Consider the following 18,548-nt stretch of genomic DNA (forward strand, 5'->3'; position numbering starts at 1 on the left):
TTTTAATAAGTAGGTGAACGGCTTAATAAGCCAACTAACCGCCTGGCCAATGGCCATGGGAAATTCGCTGACGCGAAATTTCGCGCGGTGCGAACGGCGAAGCCTGTACATTGATTGCTATACGTTTGTTTCATTCGCAAGACCGGCCGGGCGGTAATGGTAATTGGTAAGTGATCACTAACGCCAATAGACATACCCAGGGGTTTCGCTACCACCAAGTGAATGCAATTTTCAACCGACTTCCAAAAGGAGGAGGTTATCAATTCGTTTGTATTTTTCTTATTATGATTGGTTAATTGTAGTTTCAGAAATTAGACAATTTGGTAGCTTTTAATACACATTCTGACTAAACTTTAATAACTACTAGTAAGTACTAACATCTCTGCAACAATTAATTGTTTAAGAGATTTTATAAATAGCCTTTTGCAATTATTTCTTAACAAAACAATTAATTCAAAGCGTACAAAACAGAGAACAGGACTTATAGTTAGTATAAAAATTTAAAGAAGTATTTTTCCAAAGTTCATTCGCACAACGAAGAAAAACAATTAAATTGCGCTTTAAACTTAAACCAAGCAAATGTTAACTTTTTGACGCTAAAATAATATTTATATTGCATGGCAACACTGAATTTGAAATGACAGCAAGCAACTTCTATTTAAATATTTAGTATGTCATAAATAGTGAGAGTGTGTGGGTGTCTGTTGAAGTTGACAGAAGTTAACTTTATCAACTCTTATTAAACTTTTATAAAATTAATGGCGCCATTATTTGTTTTAAAAATTTAGATGTTTTTGTTATTTTCACCAAAATGAAATGGCATATAATACGTTTAGCTTGTATCTATTTAGTGCATTTTGGAGTTTGTTCGTCAGTGAACCGGGCGGACTATGGCGAAATAAGGTTGTTCCAGACGCCGGTATCCTATAATGTCGATATGACGGTGCTCCTAAACGAAGTTTCCCGAAGGGACAAAGAGATCAGCTACAAAGTGAAGACCGCTCTTAACGTGTACCCTGTGTGGACCGATTCTGAATCCGAATTCTTGCTTAAGTTTGAGGTCGGTATAATGGAATCAAATGGAATTTTTTTAATTCTTTAAGTTAGGAGTAGGCCTTGAAAACTTAGTTATAAATATTCTAAATTAAATGTATATAGTATTTGTACTCATATTAAAAATGATATATTTTCAAAATCTAATGTGATTCTGTTAAATTGAAATAAGTATTATTAAAAATTCTAATACATAGATTTTATGAAAATAGTAGTATTCTATTTTACATTAAAAAGTGCTGGAACTGCTCACTTACAAAATATTATTTTTTATGTGATCTCACTGTTTGGAATTGTAAATTAATGTTATTTATTGCAGCTAGTGTCTCCTCAATTGCTGTCAAGAGGTAAACACATCAGCGCTGAGTATATGCCCGTGAAGTCCATCTGGGATACATACTCTCATTCCACTTTCTATGCTCACTGGAAGCACGGACTCATCCAGACCGCCTATTTGGATGCAAATGAGTTAATAGATATTCAGAATTTCAAAAGATCACTACTCAGTTTATTTCAGGTATACAATAAATTTTTTTTAAAACCATAATCAGTCCAAAATAGAACGAGTAAGGAGCGATACATCACAATTTTCAGATACAAGCATTCGATGGAGAGCGGCAGGAAACAGATATATCTGGAATCTGCGACGTGGTGTACGAGTCCCTGTCTATGCAAGTCATCAGAAAGATTAAGGTACTACCGGATCATCGAAAATGTTAATACGTAAGTCTACAGCGCTAATGGGGTCCTAAATTTCTACAGCGGCGATGCAGAGCGCCCGAGTGGCCGGCGGGCGGCCACGACGCGGTGCAGTCGCGGCGCCTCACGCGCTACACGCTGAGCGCCGCGCTGGACGCGCTGGACGAGCTGCACGCCGAGGAGCTGCACGAGATGGCCGCGCTCAAGGCGCGCGTGTGGCTGCGCGCGCGCCGAGCGCACCCCGCGCCCCCCGCGCCCGCCGCCGCCGCGCGCGCCGCCGACCAGCCCGCCGCGCTGGCCGCGCTGCCCGCCGCGCTGGCGCCCGCCGCGCTCGCCGCGCCGCCGCCCGCCGCCTCGGGGGTGAGTCCTCGGTCGGCCCGTCGGCACGTGGCGGGACTGCCATATTTGGAAGGAACGCGATCTCGGGCCTCGTTTCGCTCCGCCGCGGAGTGCGCCGGCGACGGCGGACACGCTAGGCCACGTCACGCGCGCTCGCGGGCGGCTCCGATCCCTCCGCTGGTCGTTATCGCGAGTCGCGGCTCGCTCCGGACGGCGGGCGGACGCCGACTTATCGCCGCCGCCGATTACCGAGTTCTCTCCCAAATATGACATGTTTATTGTAGTCGTCGGTGCCTCGGAGCGAGTCGCACGCGACCCGAGGTTATTGATAATGTTTCTAACGCATGCTCGTGAGGTCATTATATACGCTTGTTTAAACATAAACTTCGTTATAAATGATAATGAGTATCATCGAAATATGATATAATTATGTTTAAATACATTACGTGATACATATCAAGTAAATCAGCAATTTGCCGAGGGTAAATAATTGATAGTAATTCTGTATCGAGACGCTGCTCATGCCTGACTGCGCCTCTATGCAGGGACGTGTCGATTGGTTTTAATCACAGTCATACAGAGTGTTATACAGTACGAAGTTATATTTTATTCATATTTTTGTGAGTTTAGTTTTCATTGACCAATGTAAATTCTGTTGCTTTTGATTAAAAAAATTGTTTTGATTTTGACTGATTGACCTGACGACAGGAAAAAAACTGACTATGACGATGTGAACGGTGCATTATCACAGATACACGATTGGTTTAAAGTAAATAATTTGGTTTTGAATGCTCAAAAAACAAAATGTGTCGTTTTTACCCTACCCAACGTTAGAAAGGCTACTACCGTGTTCTTGGGAATAGAATTGCATTCCAGACTTCAGTGGAGTCCCCATTTATCATCCCTAACAGGAAGACTCAGCTCCGCAGCATACGCGGTTAGAAAAGTTAGACAACTAACTGATATTGATACCGCTCGTTTAGTTTATTTTGGCTATTTTCACAGTATTATGTCATATGGCATATTACTTTGGGGTAACGTTGCAGATATTGAATCTATCTTTATTTTAAAAAAGCAATCCGGTTTATTTATAATCTTGGAGCTAGAGACTTTCTTCGGGATTTTTAAACAGTACTCACTGTTGCGTCGCAATATATTTACAACTATATCATGTATATTCACAGTAACATAGATCACTTTGATAATGTGATATCATTGTATGTGCACTAGGAGTAAGAGTAAGGGTAAGCTTATAACGCCAAGTCTCCGACTCCGTAAAGTCAATAAATCTTTTTCGAGCAAGTATCCGTTTCTATACTAAAATTCCGCAGACATTTTTAACTTTGCCGTTTCGTAAATTCAAATCGTGTATAAAAAAAACCTTGGTAAAAAAGGCATATTATTCGATACAAGATTTTGTAGATGATAAAAAAGCTTGGAATTAATACCTGTTGACTTCCAGGCTGTAATGAAACTTAAAGAGTGTGTTCCGACCTACAAATTGGTAATAATTACAAAAAATTATAACTACACGTGGTCATTTTTGTCACACGTTTTTCGTCTTTCCGTGAAGGATTATCGCAGGACCTTCAATAATAACTCTGAATATTTCTTCGTGATTATCCTTTTTTTTCTTCGTACCATTTCGCAAAGAGTATTTTGAAAGCACACCATGCAATTACGCCCTTGCTTTTCTATTATGAGAATGTCGTCTCCATACTTCTCTTGCAAATGTTTTTTAACCGTTCTGATGTCAGGAACGAACATTAACTCGCTAATAGAAAACTGACATTAGTTGGAGTTTTCTTTCAGAAAGGAATAAATTGCCTCCATCGCCTCGTCTACTTTGTGGACCGTAGGTCGTCCAAACTCAAACTCAAACTCAAATTCCTTTATTCAATATAGAAGCATTACACTTACTTATTGATTGTCAAATAAACACTACCACCGGTTCGGAAAAAGGAACACCCTGACCTGAGAAGAACCGGCGAAAGAAACTCAGCGGGTCTTTTTTTTGTTATTTTTTTTTTTGTCAAATTAATAAGATACATAGTAGTATATGATTAGAAATAGCCAGGAGGCGATCGTTTCATTCCCAAGGTGTGCTATCAAACATAAACTCGCTAATTGTATAGTAACCTTTTGCACACAAGCGTTCCTTAACAATTTTTTTAAATTTGGCAACAGAAGCATTTTGAACGCTTTCTGGGATCCTGATGTAGAAGCGTATACATTGCCCCACAAAAGAGTTACTGACTCTATGCAGTCGAGTAACAGGAGTAACAAGATTGTGTTTGTTCCTTGTCCTTTCTTATAGCCCTCCTCGGGTAGTGCATGATATAGATGAGAAATACATGTTTGATGGTATCGAGCTCTGCGACGGGCTATCCCATGAATACGCTATTGTAATCGATCTAATCGCTTCATAGCTTTTATCAATTTTTCGCGTTTTAACATCTTTTGGAACTTTAAAAAACAACTTTTCCGGTGAATTGGTAGTTGTATTTTTACATTTAAGCACAACACATGATTTCCTTGTATTTGTATTGGAAATTTTTAAAAGTATTTAGGTATAATATCGACGACGCGGGCGCGCAATCGCGGGCGGCCCGAGTGAGCCAGACTGAGCGCGTTGTACAATGACGTCACACCGTCACCGGCAGCCCGCGTCGTGCGTTACAACTTGTTTTACTTATAACTCGGAAACTAATTGACGTATCGAATTAATTCTTTCACTATTATTTTTTACTTTTGACAGACAATATAGAGTGCTAATAATCAATATTAGTGAACATTCTCCATTACCTGTTGACTTCCAGGCAGGATATATTAATTTAAATAAGTGTATTAACTAACATGACGGTATTTTTTTAAATATTGAAGACGAGTAACTAGTGAGTTTCTTGCCGGTTCTTCTTGGTAGAATCTATTTTCCGAACCGGTGGTAGTTTGCTTCGGTGGTGGTAAAGTTTATTTTCAACCGACTTCCAAAAGGAGGTTATCAATTCGTCTGTATTTTTTTTTTTTTTTTTATGTTTGTTACCTCATAACTTTTTACTGGGTGGACCGATTTTGATAATTTTTTTTTTGTTTGAAAGGTAGTGCTTCCCGTGGGGTCCCATTTTTTTTTATTTTTTTTTCCGAAAAACGACATAAGTCTTAAATTTGCCTTATGTATATGCGCGACAAGTAGGTGAATAACTGAAAATCACGTTAACCAATTTTGAAAATTCTTTTCTTATTATAAAATATATACTTCTAGGGTAATTTGGTGAAAGTTTGGTAAGGTTCTGAGCACAGGATCCATGACAAAGTAACGGAACGGAAGGGAACGGAACAATTCTGAGGAGCACGTTAGCGATACTCGGTCGAATCTTTTATTTATAGGTTATTTGGATATTTGAGTCACCTTCCGTAATGTGGTTATGTTTATGTAATTATCATAGTCAAATATTATAATCAACTAGCTACCCACCCCGGCTTCGCACGGGTGCAATACTGATACTAAATATACTACAGAATTTGTTTATATACGACATCACATCGCAAACTTCTAAAATTATCAGTGTTTCTTTACTATATTGTTCATGTATTATATACACAAACCTTCCCCTTGAATCACACTATCTTTTAAAAAAAACCGCATCAAAATCCGTTGCGTAGATTTAAAGATATAGGGACAGAGAAAGCGACTTTGTTTTATACTATGTAGTGATGGAACTCCTATACGGCTCGCAGTTAGGGTGCGATATGGGGCAGAATTTCTTACTATCTTTAATCAAATTTTTTGTATGTGATGTGATGTCATATGATGTACGAAATATAGTTGGTCTTTTTCAAAGTTTTTTTGCTGAGTTCGATTACAGCTCTTTTGAGGGATCCTTGTAGTTTACGCCGCGTGACGTATTAAATGAGCATTTTCGAAAGTCTATTTTTGCTTTATTCGCAAGTTTCCTTTGAAATTGTCCTCGAAGTAGTTTCTGACTCATATAAACGGAACGCTTAATCTATCCATATTAAAAATAATTAGTTACTCAACATCAGCTTCACTTAAAATCAAAAAATAAATAAAATTTTAACAAAAAGAAAAACCGACTTCAAACAAAACACTATTTTAAAACAAATGAATATGCACGAAAAAGTAATAAAAATAATTGCGTATTCAACATATTTTTAGAGTCTTCCTAAGTTAAATGAAATGAAAAATATTAGACTACTTAAAAGTCGATTAACGATTATATCATGTAGTTATAATTATTGTTATATTTGGAGTCGGTGTCAGCCACGGTGCCCTTGCCCCAACAATCAAAAGAAAGAAGCGATACGAGCCCCTTGATTGAGCGATACGAGCCCCTTGAAGGTAATTTGTAAAAAACATATTTGTTAAAGTATTCTCGTATTTTTTTTTTTGATAGATATACTGTAGGGTTTTATTGGCTGACACCGACTCCAAATATACCAATAACTGAAAAAAAACGTGTCAATAGTGTCACGCTTACCATCTCCCCAGGGCGCGGACGCCGACTTGGAGCCGGCGCTGCAGGCGGCGCGGGAGGCGCGCGGCGCGGGCGCGGGCGCGGGCGGGGACGCGCGCGGCGCGCGGGCGGCGCTGCGCCTGCTGCGCGCCCTGCGACGCGCGCCCGCCGCGCCGCTCGCCGCGCTGCTGCACGACCACGCCGAGCCCGACCTGCTGTGCGTATCCGCCGCCGCCGCCGCCGCCCGCCGCCGCGTGGGCAGCTGACCGAGCGGCCGTGTCGTTCCAGGGAGACACTCTGCGAGGCGCTCGGGCTCGTGGGCTCGGCGGCCACGCACGCGGCCGTCGCGCCCTTCCTGCGGCTGCGCTCGCCCGACGTGACGCCGCACCTCGCGCGCCTCTACCTCGCCGCGCTCGCCCTCGCGCCGCACCCGCAGGTGGCCACCTCCTCCGGTGACTTCGCTCAGTCGAAACGTTGCGACCCTCCCCCCGATTGACCGATCGAATCTCGCAGGGGTCCGTGATCGAGGACGTCCTCCGGGCGGCCGAGGAGGTGACCGACCCGAGTATAGTCGAGAGCGCGCTGCTGGCGGCCGCCGCCGCCGCCTCGCGCCTGCCGGCCGAGCCCGTCGCGGCCGTCGTGCGCGACTCGCTCGCCCGGAGCCTCGCCAAGTGCAAGGTGACCGCGTCGCTCCCGATACCGCCGCCTGCGACGCCGCGCCCGCTGACGTTTCGTTCGCTTCCAGGACGACGAGTGTCGCCGGGTGAGGATCCACGCGCTCGGCAACTTGCGCCGCGACGACACGGTGGAGTCGCTGCTGGAGCACGCCGAGCGCGGCGCCGGGCCCGCGGCGCTGGCGGCGCTGGACGCGCTGGAGGGCGTGGCGGCGACGCTGGCCACGCCGGAGCGCGTGCTGCGCCTGGAGCGCCTGGCGCTGGACGCCCGCGCCCTGGAGGTGCGCGCCGCGGCGCTCGACCTGCTGCTGCGCTGCAGCGCCGTGGCGCCCTTCAGCCTGCCGCGCACGCTGCTGGCGCTGCACGAGCGCGCGCCCCCCGAGCTGCTGCGCCTCGCGTGGCAGCGCCTGCGCGCGCTCGCCGTCGACCACGAGCACGTCCGCAAGCTGATCCGCATGCTGCCGCTTCGGCTGCGAGGATGGGACGCACAAGCTCTGGCCGGTCGGTACTTCTGCAAATGTTGAATTGAATCGATCTTCTCATCGTCTTTTGTACTAGTTAGTAACATTCGGTCGCTCAGGAACGTCGTCGGTGCTGGTGCGCGAGGTGGGCGCGGGCGGCGGCTGGCGCGCGCAGCTGGAGTCCGTGCAGCTGGCGCGCGGCGGGCTGCTGCGGCGCGGCCGCGTGCGCCTGCTGGCGCTGTCGCCCGCCAACGTCACCGACGACACCCTGAGCGTCAGTGTCGCCCGTCCGTCGTAGAGTATCGTTCGATATTTATTCAGGAATTTCCTAAATAAAACGCGAGATGAATACTCTAGGTCGAGATCTGGACCCGAGGACTGGAAGCGTTCGCCGGAGACTCGACGAAGGAATCTTCGAGTGAGGAGGAGGGCGAGACGGAGGCGACGAGTGGCGGTCTCGCGCTGGGCGTCGGGGGCCTGCGGGCGCACACGTTCACGCTGTTCTCTGGGCAGGTCGGTCACGCCGCGCTCCCTCTCCGTCCGCACGGACCGGCCCGCACTCACTGGAAAGTTTCGTCCCAGGCGGAGCTGCTGGGGCACGTGTGGGCGGGCACCGGCAGCGAGCCGACGCCCGTGCTGCGCGCCCTGCGCCCGGTGGGCGGCGCGGAGGTGGCGCTGCCGCTGCTCGGGGGGGCGCCGCTGACGTACAGGCACGAGGCGCTGGTGTCGCTGGCGCTGGACGCGCAGGCGCAGGTGTCGCTGTGGTCGCGCAGCGCGCGCTCGCAGCTGGAGCTGCGCGGGGCGGTGGTAGCGGAGGGCGCGGCGCGCGTGCACACGGCGTGGGGCGCGCTGGCGGCCGAGGCGGCGGACGAGGCGGAGCCGCGGCTGAGCATCTCCGCCGACCTCGACTTCTACGACGGCGTGCAGCTGTGCGTGCGCGTGGACGTGGCCGAGCACGAGCGCCGCGCGGCCGTGGCGCTGCGGCAGGCGGGCGCGGGGGCGGGGGCGGGGCGCGGGGTCCGGGGCGTGCGGCGCGCGGCGCGGCGGCGCTGGGCGGCGGGCGGGCGCACGCTGGCGCTGGGCGCGCCCAACGACGCCAGCTGCCGCGCGCTGGGCGCCGCGGCCGAGTAGGCGGCGCCGCTGTTGATACTTTATAAATAAGTCGAATAGAAGCATTTGTAATATTTATTTAAAAACTTGGCACTAATTCGTGAGATTATGTTGTAAGGGGATAAATGAAATAAATATTGTTATTTACTTTTCTTTTTTATATAAAATCAGATTAAAATGTTTTTTATTGTTTGATTTAATTCCTACCTTGTTCTTGATTTTCTTTTTTTTCTCGTTCTCATAAAGTTCGTGTTAGTGTCTTAGGTTTTGCGTCCTCGACGTTGTAACAGCTTGCTTCATTATTTCCCTTTCTTCGCTCAAATTATATCAAAATGTCATCCTACTTTCACATTCAAAATCAAAGTCAAAAACCTTTATTCAAAATGGACGTGTTTTAAACGAGACGGCGTTATTACGTTCAGCCAAGTGGTTGGACGTTTTGTTCAACTAAATGGCTGACTGAAGTTGAGCTCTTTACTAGGAGCCGGCGTTTAATTAAGCGGCTAGCTGCTTAATAGCTGGCTGATTTAACCAGTTGGCTGCGACATATATATTCAAGCATTTAATGTTATTAATTCTTATGTTAATAAATGTCATGTTACTCATGCCATGTAAAAAATAAAATAAATATATTGGTATATTAATATCATAGTTTTGCGATATGCTGTCAAATCTTGTTGTCTCGTAATTTAAAAGATGGTAAGTAAAAAATTAGCATTGATTTTTATTAAGTAACAAAATCTAGTCAAATTTATTACTGGTCCTTAACACCATGTGTCATCTGCTTATATACTACACTACATGCTCTACCAAACAAAAAAAAACTCTTGGACACATTAACATTTTTTTTATCAAAAAAATACAATATGAAAAAGTAAAATAAAATTGAACATAATAATAATTAAACAAAATAAAACAAATATGTAAACTAAGGTATAATAATGCAGTGCTGAAATGTAATATCAAATATCATAATATGTACTTAGGTACAGTCATAATCACAAATCTTAATAAACAATAAATTTAATGATCATTCAACATAAAGTCTTGTTCTATTTTTATGAACAGTTTTTTCTTTACCATTGACTAAAATTACAACATTCGGTGATAAATCTTTAACAACTGTATATGGGCCTAAATATAATGGATCAAGTTTGCTAATATTTTCATTTTCAACCAATACTAAGTCTCCTTGTTTATGTTAATGAGCCCTCCAATATTACAATATCCTATTTTCGATTATAATAACACATTTATATTACAGACAGACGCCTCAGGGTATGCAATAGGTTCGATTTTATGTAGGTAATGCTGATCGTAAACCAATAGCTTACGCCAGTCGTAGTTTAAATAAAGTTCAACGTAGGTATCCAACGATTGAGAAAGAGCTTTTAGCGATTGTTTGGTCTGTTAAATATTTTAGACCGTATCTCTATGAACGAAAATTCATTATAGAAACGGATCATAGACCCTTAATATTTTTATACAATATGACAGATCCTTCCAGACACGCAGGAATAAGACGTAATTATGTTAAATAACATTCGTAAAAAATATTTTTGGCTAGGATTAGAGCATGATGTTAAGTTTTTTGTAAAAAAATGTAGTAAATGTTAACGTTGTCAATATTTAAATACCATAAAAGAACCTATGACCATAGCGGACTGTGGAAATTCAGCTTTTGATAAGATTTATTTAAATTTGGTAGGTCCATTGACAAGAGATAATAATTATAATTACATCAAATATCTAACAAATTTATATTATGACTTTTGAAATTTCTTCCGAAACAAATTAAATTATCCAAATATACAAAACATTTACCGTAATTAAGTCCCGACATTGCTACTGTCATTAAGCGTGAAAATGAAACAGGGCTGGTTTTCAAACCCATAGGCATACGGGTCATTTGATACTGGCCAAACGGTGTCGTTTGATTTTCAACCGACTTTAAAAAGGAGGAGGTTAGCAATTCGTCTGTATTTTTTTTTTATGTTTGTTACCTCATAACTTTTTACTGGGTGGACCGATTTTGATAATTTTTTTTTGTTTGAAAGGTAGTGCTTCCCGTGGGGTCCCATTTTATATTTTTTCCGATGATGGTATCCGTATGAAAACGACATAAGTCTTAAATTTGCATTATGTATGTGCGCGATAAATAGGTGAATAACTCAAAACTGGTTGGCACAATTTTGATGATTCTTTTAAAATTATAAAGGACATACTTTAAGGGTAGTTTGGTGAAAGTTTGGTAAGGTTCTGAGTATAGGATCCATGACAAATTAAGGGAACGGGAGGGAACGGAACAATTCTGAGGAGCACGTTTGCAATACTCGGTCGAATCTCTTATTTATGAGTTACTTGGATATTTAAATCACCTTCCGTAACGTGGTTATGTTCATGTAATTGTCATAATCGAATATTATAATCAACTAGCGACCCGCCCCGACTTCTCACGGGTGCAAAACTAATACTAAATATACTAAAGAATTTGTTTATTTACGACATCACATTGCAAACTTCTAAAATTGTCAGTGTTTCTTTACTATATTGTTCATTTATTATATACACAAACCTTCCCCTTGAATTACACTATCTATTAAAAAAAACCACAGCAAAATCCGTTGCGTAGTTTTAAAGATATAGGAACAGAGAAAGCGACTTTGTTTTATACTACATATGTATTGACGGAACAGCTGTCCCCGAAGTAGTTTCTGATTTATATAAACGGCACGCTTAAGGGGACTACATGAGCTAAATGCAAGTTTTAAAATGCCAAAAAGGATATAATCCAATGCAATAAACGAAATGAAAAAAATATATGTTAATCTTCAGGATAGATGCTAGTTATTAATTGTGCTGAAAACATGATGTAATGAATTTGGTACGATAGAAAAAAATCGCAAAGTTACCTCTAAAAAAGTCTTTTTTTGTTTTTTAACTACACTTATATACCTTCAATAATTTTGGTCTTTTGTCAGATTATTCTACAAACAATATACTAAAAATTTATTATCTTAATTATTTAGTAAAATCAATAGATTTTTTTTAAATCAGATTTTCTTATTTTCGACCAAAATGCGTAAGCATGTGTGCGTGAGCGCCTCGTACAGACACTGCCGGCCGAGGCCTGTTGCTATACAGACGTGTCGCTCTTTTCACCGCATCGTTGCGAATAAAATCTCGTAGATTTTATTTTTGTGTAATTTTAATTGTAAATTAATTGTCGAATATTATTCTTTTATGTAAATAAATATATTAAGTTAAAATAGTCTAGTTGTAGTTAGCCATTTATTTTTTTGTTAAGTTATTTTTTATAAAGTTTAATTTTGTAAACATGGGAAATAAAGTACAATCTGTGAAGAAAACTAAAAAACGTTCATATAAATTAAAAAGCCGAACATATGAAAGATAATATGAAAAGGTAAGAGTATTTAATTAGTAAACATATATATATTATAATATATATATATATATATATATATATATATATATATATATATATTATAAATAATGATTATTGGAAACATTTATTAAAAACAATGCAATTAGTTCGCATAGAATCAGATTTTGCGACAGATTTCTTACAGTCACTATGGAGTATTTGGTCAATGCAAGCAAGTCCAAGAAGAATGTGCGGGTTCGATCCCCGCACTCTGAACTAAAATTTTATTATTTTTCAAGGACTATATTTAAAAATATATATATATTTTGTAATTATTAAAATTTAATTCCTAACAACTATGCATTTATTTTTTCAGAATTAAGAAAATCGAAAAAAAATAACACGGAAGCTATGTCTATTACGTTAGAGATTAATTTTATCAATTTTGTTTATAATAGGAAATATAGTTATGTATGGCTTAAATTTAATAATAAAAAATAAATAAATACAAATTAGCCCATCACAAGAATATTTAGTGGTGCTTGCCTGGGTTTGAACCCGCAATAAGATGCGCGCGTTCTACCCACTGGGCCATCTTGAAATATGTAATTGTTGTGAACCAAAGAACTAAAATATTTAGAAGTGTCATATACGTAATTCAATATTTTTTAAAGATTGGAAATAGTATCAATTGAAAAATTTTAGCTCGTAGCTTCAGTGAAAGTGGGTGAAATATTGATTGCAAGTATCCAAGATATTTTAATAACGAATGACGCAGAACGAATCATTAAAAAAAATATTTTAATAAAAAATTGAAACGAAATTTATTTGTTTTTTTGTTAAACCAAAAATAAATAAAAATATTTGAATTCAATTGAATCAGTTTTATTTCAAATATCAGTCAAAAACAATACAAATAATTCTAATATCCAAACTATTTTTATGAGATTTATGACTAAACCCACTGTGATTGACCGAGTTAACCAATAATTCTACTAAACCGACTTGACGATATTATTTTTATAGTAACTTTTTGATGCTGACTTTTTTAACTTAATTTTTTTTCTTTGTGTACCGATATTAGTAAAACGAACAAACTCTACGCTTTTTGTCAGTGTACAAATTACGAACAGTTCCAATTTTATTTAATAAATCGCTTAACAAACTTACAAAATTTAAAAATAGGTACGATTTGATATTTAGTATTACAACTAATTGAATTGATACAGTAAAAATTAAAGAAAAAAATGTTTAAATTAACTATTTTTTGTACATAAAATAATAATAATTTAAGTTTAATTAATTCAGTTCAATTTTATCATAATTTTTTAAATGACACAAAGAAATTAAAATAATTCTGTTGTCCTGTCTATTTTTCTGAAATCTATGATTGATAGAATTGATAGAATTGACTTCGCTTCGCTTTCGCTCGGCGCGGCGCGCGGCGGTTCGGCGCCATCTATTGGAATATTGAGGCGTAACCTCGCCGCCTCGCTAAGCGTAGTGCGCGGGGGGACATGCCGTTTTTGTCGTTAGTGTAAGTGTGTGCGCGTGATTCTCAAGGGCAATTAGCTCCTGTAGTCCCCTTAATCTATACATATTACAAAAAAAAAATGTTAGTCTGCATCAGCTTCACTTAAAATCAAAAAATAAATAAAATTTTAACAAAAAGAAAAACCGACTTCAAACAAAACACTATTTTAAAACAAATAAAAATGCACTAAAAAGTAATAAAAATAATTGCATATTTAACATATTTTTGAGAGTCCTCCTATTATATAGTCCTCGATTTACGATTATATAACGTAGTTATAATGATTGCTATATTTGGAGTCGGTGTCAGCCAACCCCGATACTATGTATATCTATCAAAAAACAATACGAAAATACTTTCAGAAATATGTTTCTTACAAATTACCTTTACCTCTATACGATATTATACTGAGTCAATCAAGAGGCTCGTATCGCTTCTTTCTTTTGATTGTTGAGGCGTGTGCCCGTGGCTGACACAGGCTCCAAATATAACAATAACTATAAGTACTATAAGTGATGTAATCGTAAATCGACTTTTAAGTAGTCTAATATTTTTCATTTCATTTTACCTAGGAGGACTCTCAAAAATATGTTAAATATGCAATTATTTTTATTACTTTTTAGTGCATTTTTATTTGTTTTAAAATAGTGTTTTGTTTGAAGTCGGTTTTTCTTTTTGTTAACATTTTATTTATGATAATAAGCTTGTGTTAAATCTAATTGAGAAAAATAAATAGCTCCTGAAAGTGAGTCTAATATATCACTTATATTCACACAATTCTCTGTGAAATATAACACACGATTCATTCAAATAAGAATCAACTTGAAAAAACTTTTCACACCTCGGAGGTACCTTTATAAATGTATTTTTACCTAATTTTCCTAAACCTAAGGAGAGCGTAATTGGTTTGTCGAAGCTATTTAAAGTAAATGTATTATTTTCGAAAATTAATACACAATTATAATTAGTTAAAAATTCTTGTCCGATTAAACCATCTTGAATACAAGGCAAATTCTTTAAGACATAAAACTTATGATTGAATTCTATTCCACATAAGGTAAACGGTATGTAAACATAGCCCTCGGTGTACGAGGTGCCACCATACCATTTACGGCTACACGTTTTGGATGTATTGGAATATTCCTATCTCTTATTACATCGTATTTAATCACTGACATCGAGGCGCCCGTGTCAACTAGCATTCTATATTTGGTACCTAATATTGCAAACTCTACGAAATTATTATATGTATTGCATGCTAGAATAAAGTTAGGATCGAAAAAACTCTAAGTTTTGGTTATTTTCCGAAGTATTAACCTTTATATCGTTTTGGGATTGATTCATAAGGTACCCATGCTGTTTTCTACCGTTATTATTTCTACCTCGCGATACTGCACGTACAAAATTATGTCCGCGTCCTCGAGAATTACTTGTGAATCCTCTTTGTTTCCTCGGTGGTAAAAACTAGATGTTTGATTCGGCATCGGCACAAATGAACGATTTGTCGTGTAATGTTGGCGTGCGTTGTTTAATACTCGACCACTACTATGCCCCCTATAAATTGGTTGGTACTTACCTCGATGTTGAGTCGTGAAAATCGTTTCAGCTGATATAAAAGAACCTTGACGCGACCGTTCCTCGTCTTTGGCTGCTCTTATAACATCTTTCAGCTCTGAGTAGTTGCGTAATTTTTCGATACCTTTCACGAGAAATAAGGAAGCTGCAATTTCGTCAATTCAAATCGTTTATAAAAAATACTTTGGTAAAAAAGGCATATTATTCGATACAAGATTTTGTAGATGATAAAAAAGCTTGGAATTAATACCTGTTTCCAGGCAGCATACATTACATACGTATATAATTTCATTTAACTAATATGATTGTATTTTTTAAATGTTGAAAAAGAATAACTACTGAGTTTCTTGCCGGTTCTTCTCGGTAGAATCTACTTTCCGAACTGGTGGTAGCTTCAATTAATTGTTAAATGACGATTCAAAAGTGCTTGTAAAAGCCTACTTGTATAAACTGTACCTACTGTAACTACAGGCACAAGGGACATAACATCTTAGTTCCCAAGGTTGGTGGCACATTGACGATGTAAGGAATAGTTAATATTTCTTACAGTGTCATTGTCTATGGGTGATGGTGATCACTTACCATCAGGTGGCCCATTTGCTCGTCCGCCAACTTATAACATAAAAAAAATAATAAAGTTTATTTTGATTTTAATAGCGAAAAACTATTTTTTTCTGCCAAAATTCGTGTATTTTTTATCGAAATCTCGATAACGATGATCGATACATTAAAATGTATAGGACCTTAATTGTAGATCGTACAAAAAGCAAAAAAAGTATTCTATAAAAAAATTCGTATCTCGATAGGGATGACTATGAACCGAGTTATGATAAAAAGTGATACTAAGCGGTACGCATCCCGCGCGGCGTGTTGTGAAATGACGTCACAGCACTCGCGCGGCTGTTAGCGGGACTCGATATTTTTCGCAACTTTGAATGGCTATAAAATCAAAACTTCTAGGTATTTTTGACAAAAAATAAAACTAGTGTATTTATATACATATAGGCTTTACTGAGAAAAAAATTCAAGTGATTTGGCATACCTAGTAACATTCTCCATTGGAACAAATTATCGAAACATGATTCAGAACTTTAGAATTGCTCGAAATGGGTAAGCAAATGAGTAAAAACACGATTAAATCAAGATCATCACATCAACCGGTAAAGACAGCTCATTCATGCTGTATGAAATGCTTGAAGTAAAAAATGCTTCACCAGGGGCAACATGTGCAATGTGTAACGGTCCACTTTGTCCATTTTGTCTATCACTGTGTCCAGTTTAAGGAACAACCAATCTTAAGAAGGCAGAATATAGCAAAGACGAAAATACTTTGCTTTAATTGTCTGGCGCCAACACATTCTGTTTATAAATGTCATCAAAACACTTCATGCCATAAGTGTGGCAAAAAGCATCACACTTTGCTTCACTTTGAGAAGGAAGACAAAGAGGCCTATTACACTCTGAGACAAAACGAAAACAACAAAGGAGAATCTGAAAAATGTGACCGAGAAACGACTTCAGAGACGAAAGTAATAGCAAATTTTTCAAGAGGAGATATAAAAACATATAACGTGTTAATAGCCACAGCAGTTGTAAAATCTAAATCTAAAAATGGTAGTTTCGTCATCAGAGCATTACTTGATCAAGGTTCTCAAGCCTCTTTTGTTAGAGAACATATTGTGCAATTGTTGGGTCTTAAACGTACAAATGTGAATGGTAAGGTGTCTTGTTTGGGAGACGGTCATCTAAAAAACATGCAGTAAATGTAGAAATAGAATCTCGTTACACTTCTGTTGGAATGGTTTGTGTAGATGCTTATGTATTAAAGTCACTAACGTCATTGTTGCCGAGCTGTGAAGTTCGTATACCTGACTGGCTTAAGCTAAAATCGCTACCGCTTGCACATCCAGAATTTTCATCACCAGGTAAAGATGATAAATTACTTGGCGATGACGTGTATGGAGAATTTTTGCAGAATTGAGTGAAGACGAGTCCGCATGGGCATTTAATTAAAAACAAAACATAATCAAAACATTAAAATAGAACAAGAGTCGGTAAAAGAGAACATTTTAAACCTAGATGTACAAATAAGAGAAGACGAATTATTGAAAAAAAATTGGGAGATAGAAAGTGAGCTGAACAGTATCGAGAAAAGATTAACAGAAGAAGAAAAACTATGTGAAAAATTAAAGGAAGAAACTACTTTAAGACGAGAAGGTGGAGAATTTGTTGCTAAATTACCATTTCAAACAAATAAACCATAATGTCAGTATGGTGAGTCATGTGATATAGCCATCAACAAATTACTTTAATTGGAGAAAAGATTGAGTAAGTGTGCGGAAAATTAGCGTTATTAAGTAGAGTGAAAGAAGGCAAAATTATGATATAAATTTTATTGCGAAGAAAGATAATGACAGTATTGACATGAAAGTTTTTTCACATCCCAACCGTTGCTAACACCCACTGCGCATACTCTCCAACATGCCCCCGGGCGTTGAAAGACGTGCTTTCAACCACTCGAATCCAAAACTGGTGAAACATGTAATGGGCATATCCTGTTAAAAGGTGCGCGGATGACTCCAGCGGACGTCTTTATATCTGCTACACGAACGACTCCATCAGATCCTGGATGTACGGCGACAATTCGTCCCAGTCTCCATTTCAAAGGTGGAATATTGTCCTCTTTGACGACAACCAAGGAATCCAGCTTTAAATTGTCCTTACATGAACGCCACTTTGTTCGTTGCTGCAGCTCGGATATGAAATCTTTACTCCATCTAGTCCAAAAATGTTGGCGGAGTTGTTCAAAACGTTGGTAACTAAGATGGGTTGTGTCTTGGTTTTCATAGTTCTTCTGCGACAATGAAGTCAGTGGTCGGCCGATGAGAAAATGACCTGTTGTCAATGGAGCGTAATCTTAAAATTAAAATGGAAATTAATTCCATCATTAGCTATACGTTCAGTCATAGAATTAGAATTAGATTTAAAAAAATTGGATATTTCATTATACGCACCAACAAATGAGGTACCTTTATCTGAGTATATGTGAGCGGGCTTACCTCTTTGTGAAATAAATCTATATAAGGCTTATAAATAATTATGGCTACTTCAGTCACCCGCAAGCTCCAAGTGCACAGCCTTTGTAATAAAACAAATAAAAATTGCTGTGTACACCTTGACAAGTCGACATCCACGACATTGACGACTAGCGCTTATAATAGGGCCCACATAATCAACGCCGGT

The 18,548-nt window shown here is 39.5% G+C and overlaps 1 protein-coding gene across 1 annotated transcript; it reads left to right on the forward strand.

Moving 5' to 3' along the window:
- Positions 1-657: 657 nt before the first annotated feature.
- On the forward strand, positions 658-8,993 carry LOC124537074 (microsomal triacylglycerol transfer protein). The gene is made up of 11 exons (XM_047113788.1): positions 658-1,060; positions 1,373-1,570; positions 1,648-1,746; positions 1,816-2,343; positions 6,602-6,783; positions 6,855-7,002; positions 7,080-7,244; positions 7,312-7,741; positions 7,821-7,975; positions 8,059-8,214; positions 8,284-8,993. The coding sequence occupies exons 1-11, from the start codon at positions 812-814 to the stop codon at positions 8,830-8,832; spliced, it is 2,859 nt and encodes a 952-aa protein (XP_046969744.1). The 5' UTR covers positions 658-811; the 3' UTR covers positions 8,833-8,993.
- The last annotated feature ends 9,555 nt before the right edge of the window (positions 8,994-18,548 follow it).

Source organism: Vanessa cardui, chromosome 17 (genome assembly GCF_905220365.1).
Source record: "Vanessa cardui chromosome 17, ilVanCard2.1, whole genome shotgun sequence".
NCBI classification, from domain to species: Eukaryota; Metazoa; Arthropoda; class Insecta; order Lepidoptera; family Nymphalidae; genus Vanessa; species Vanessa cardui.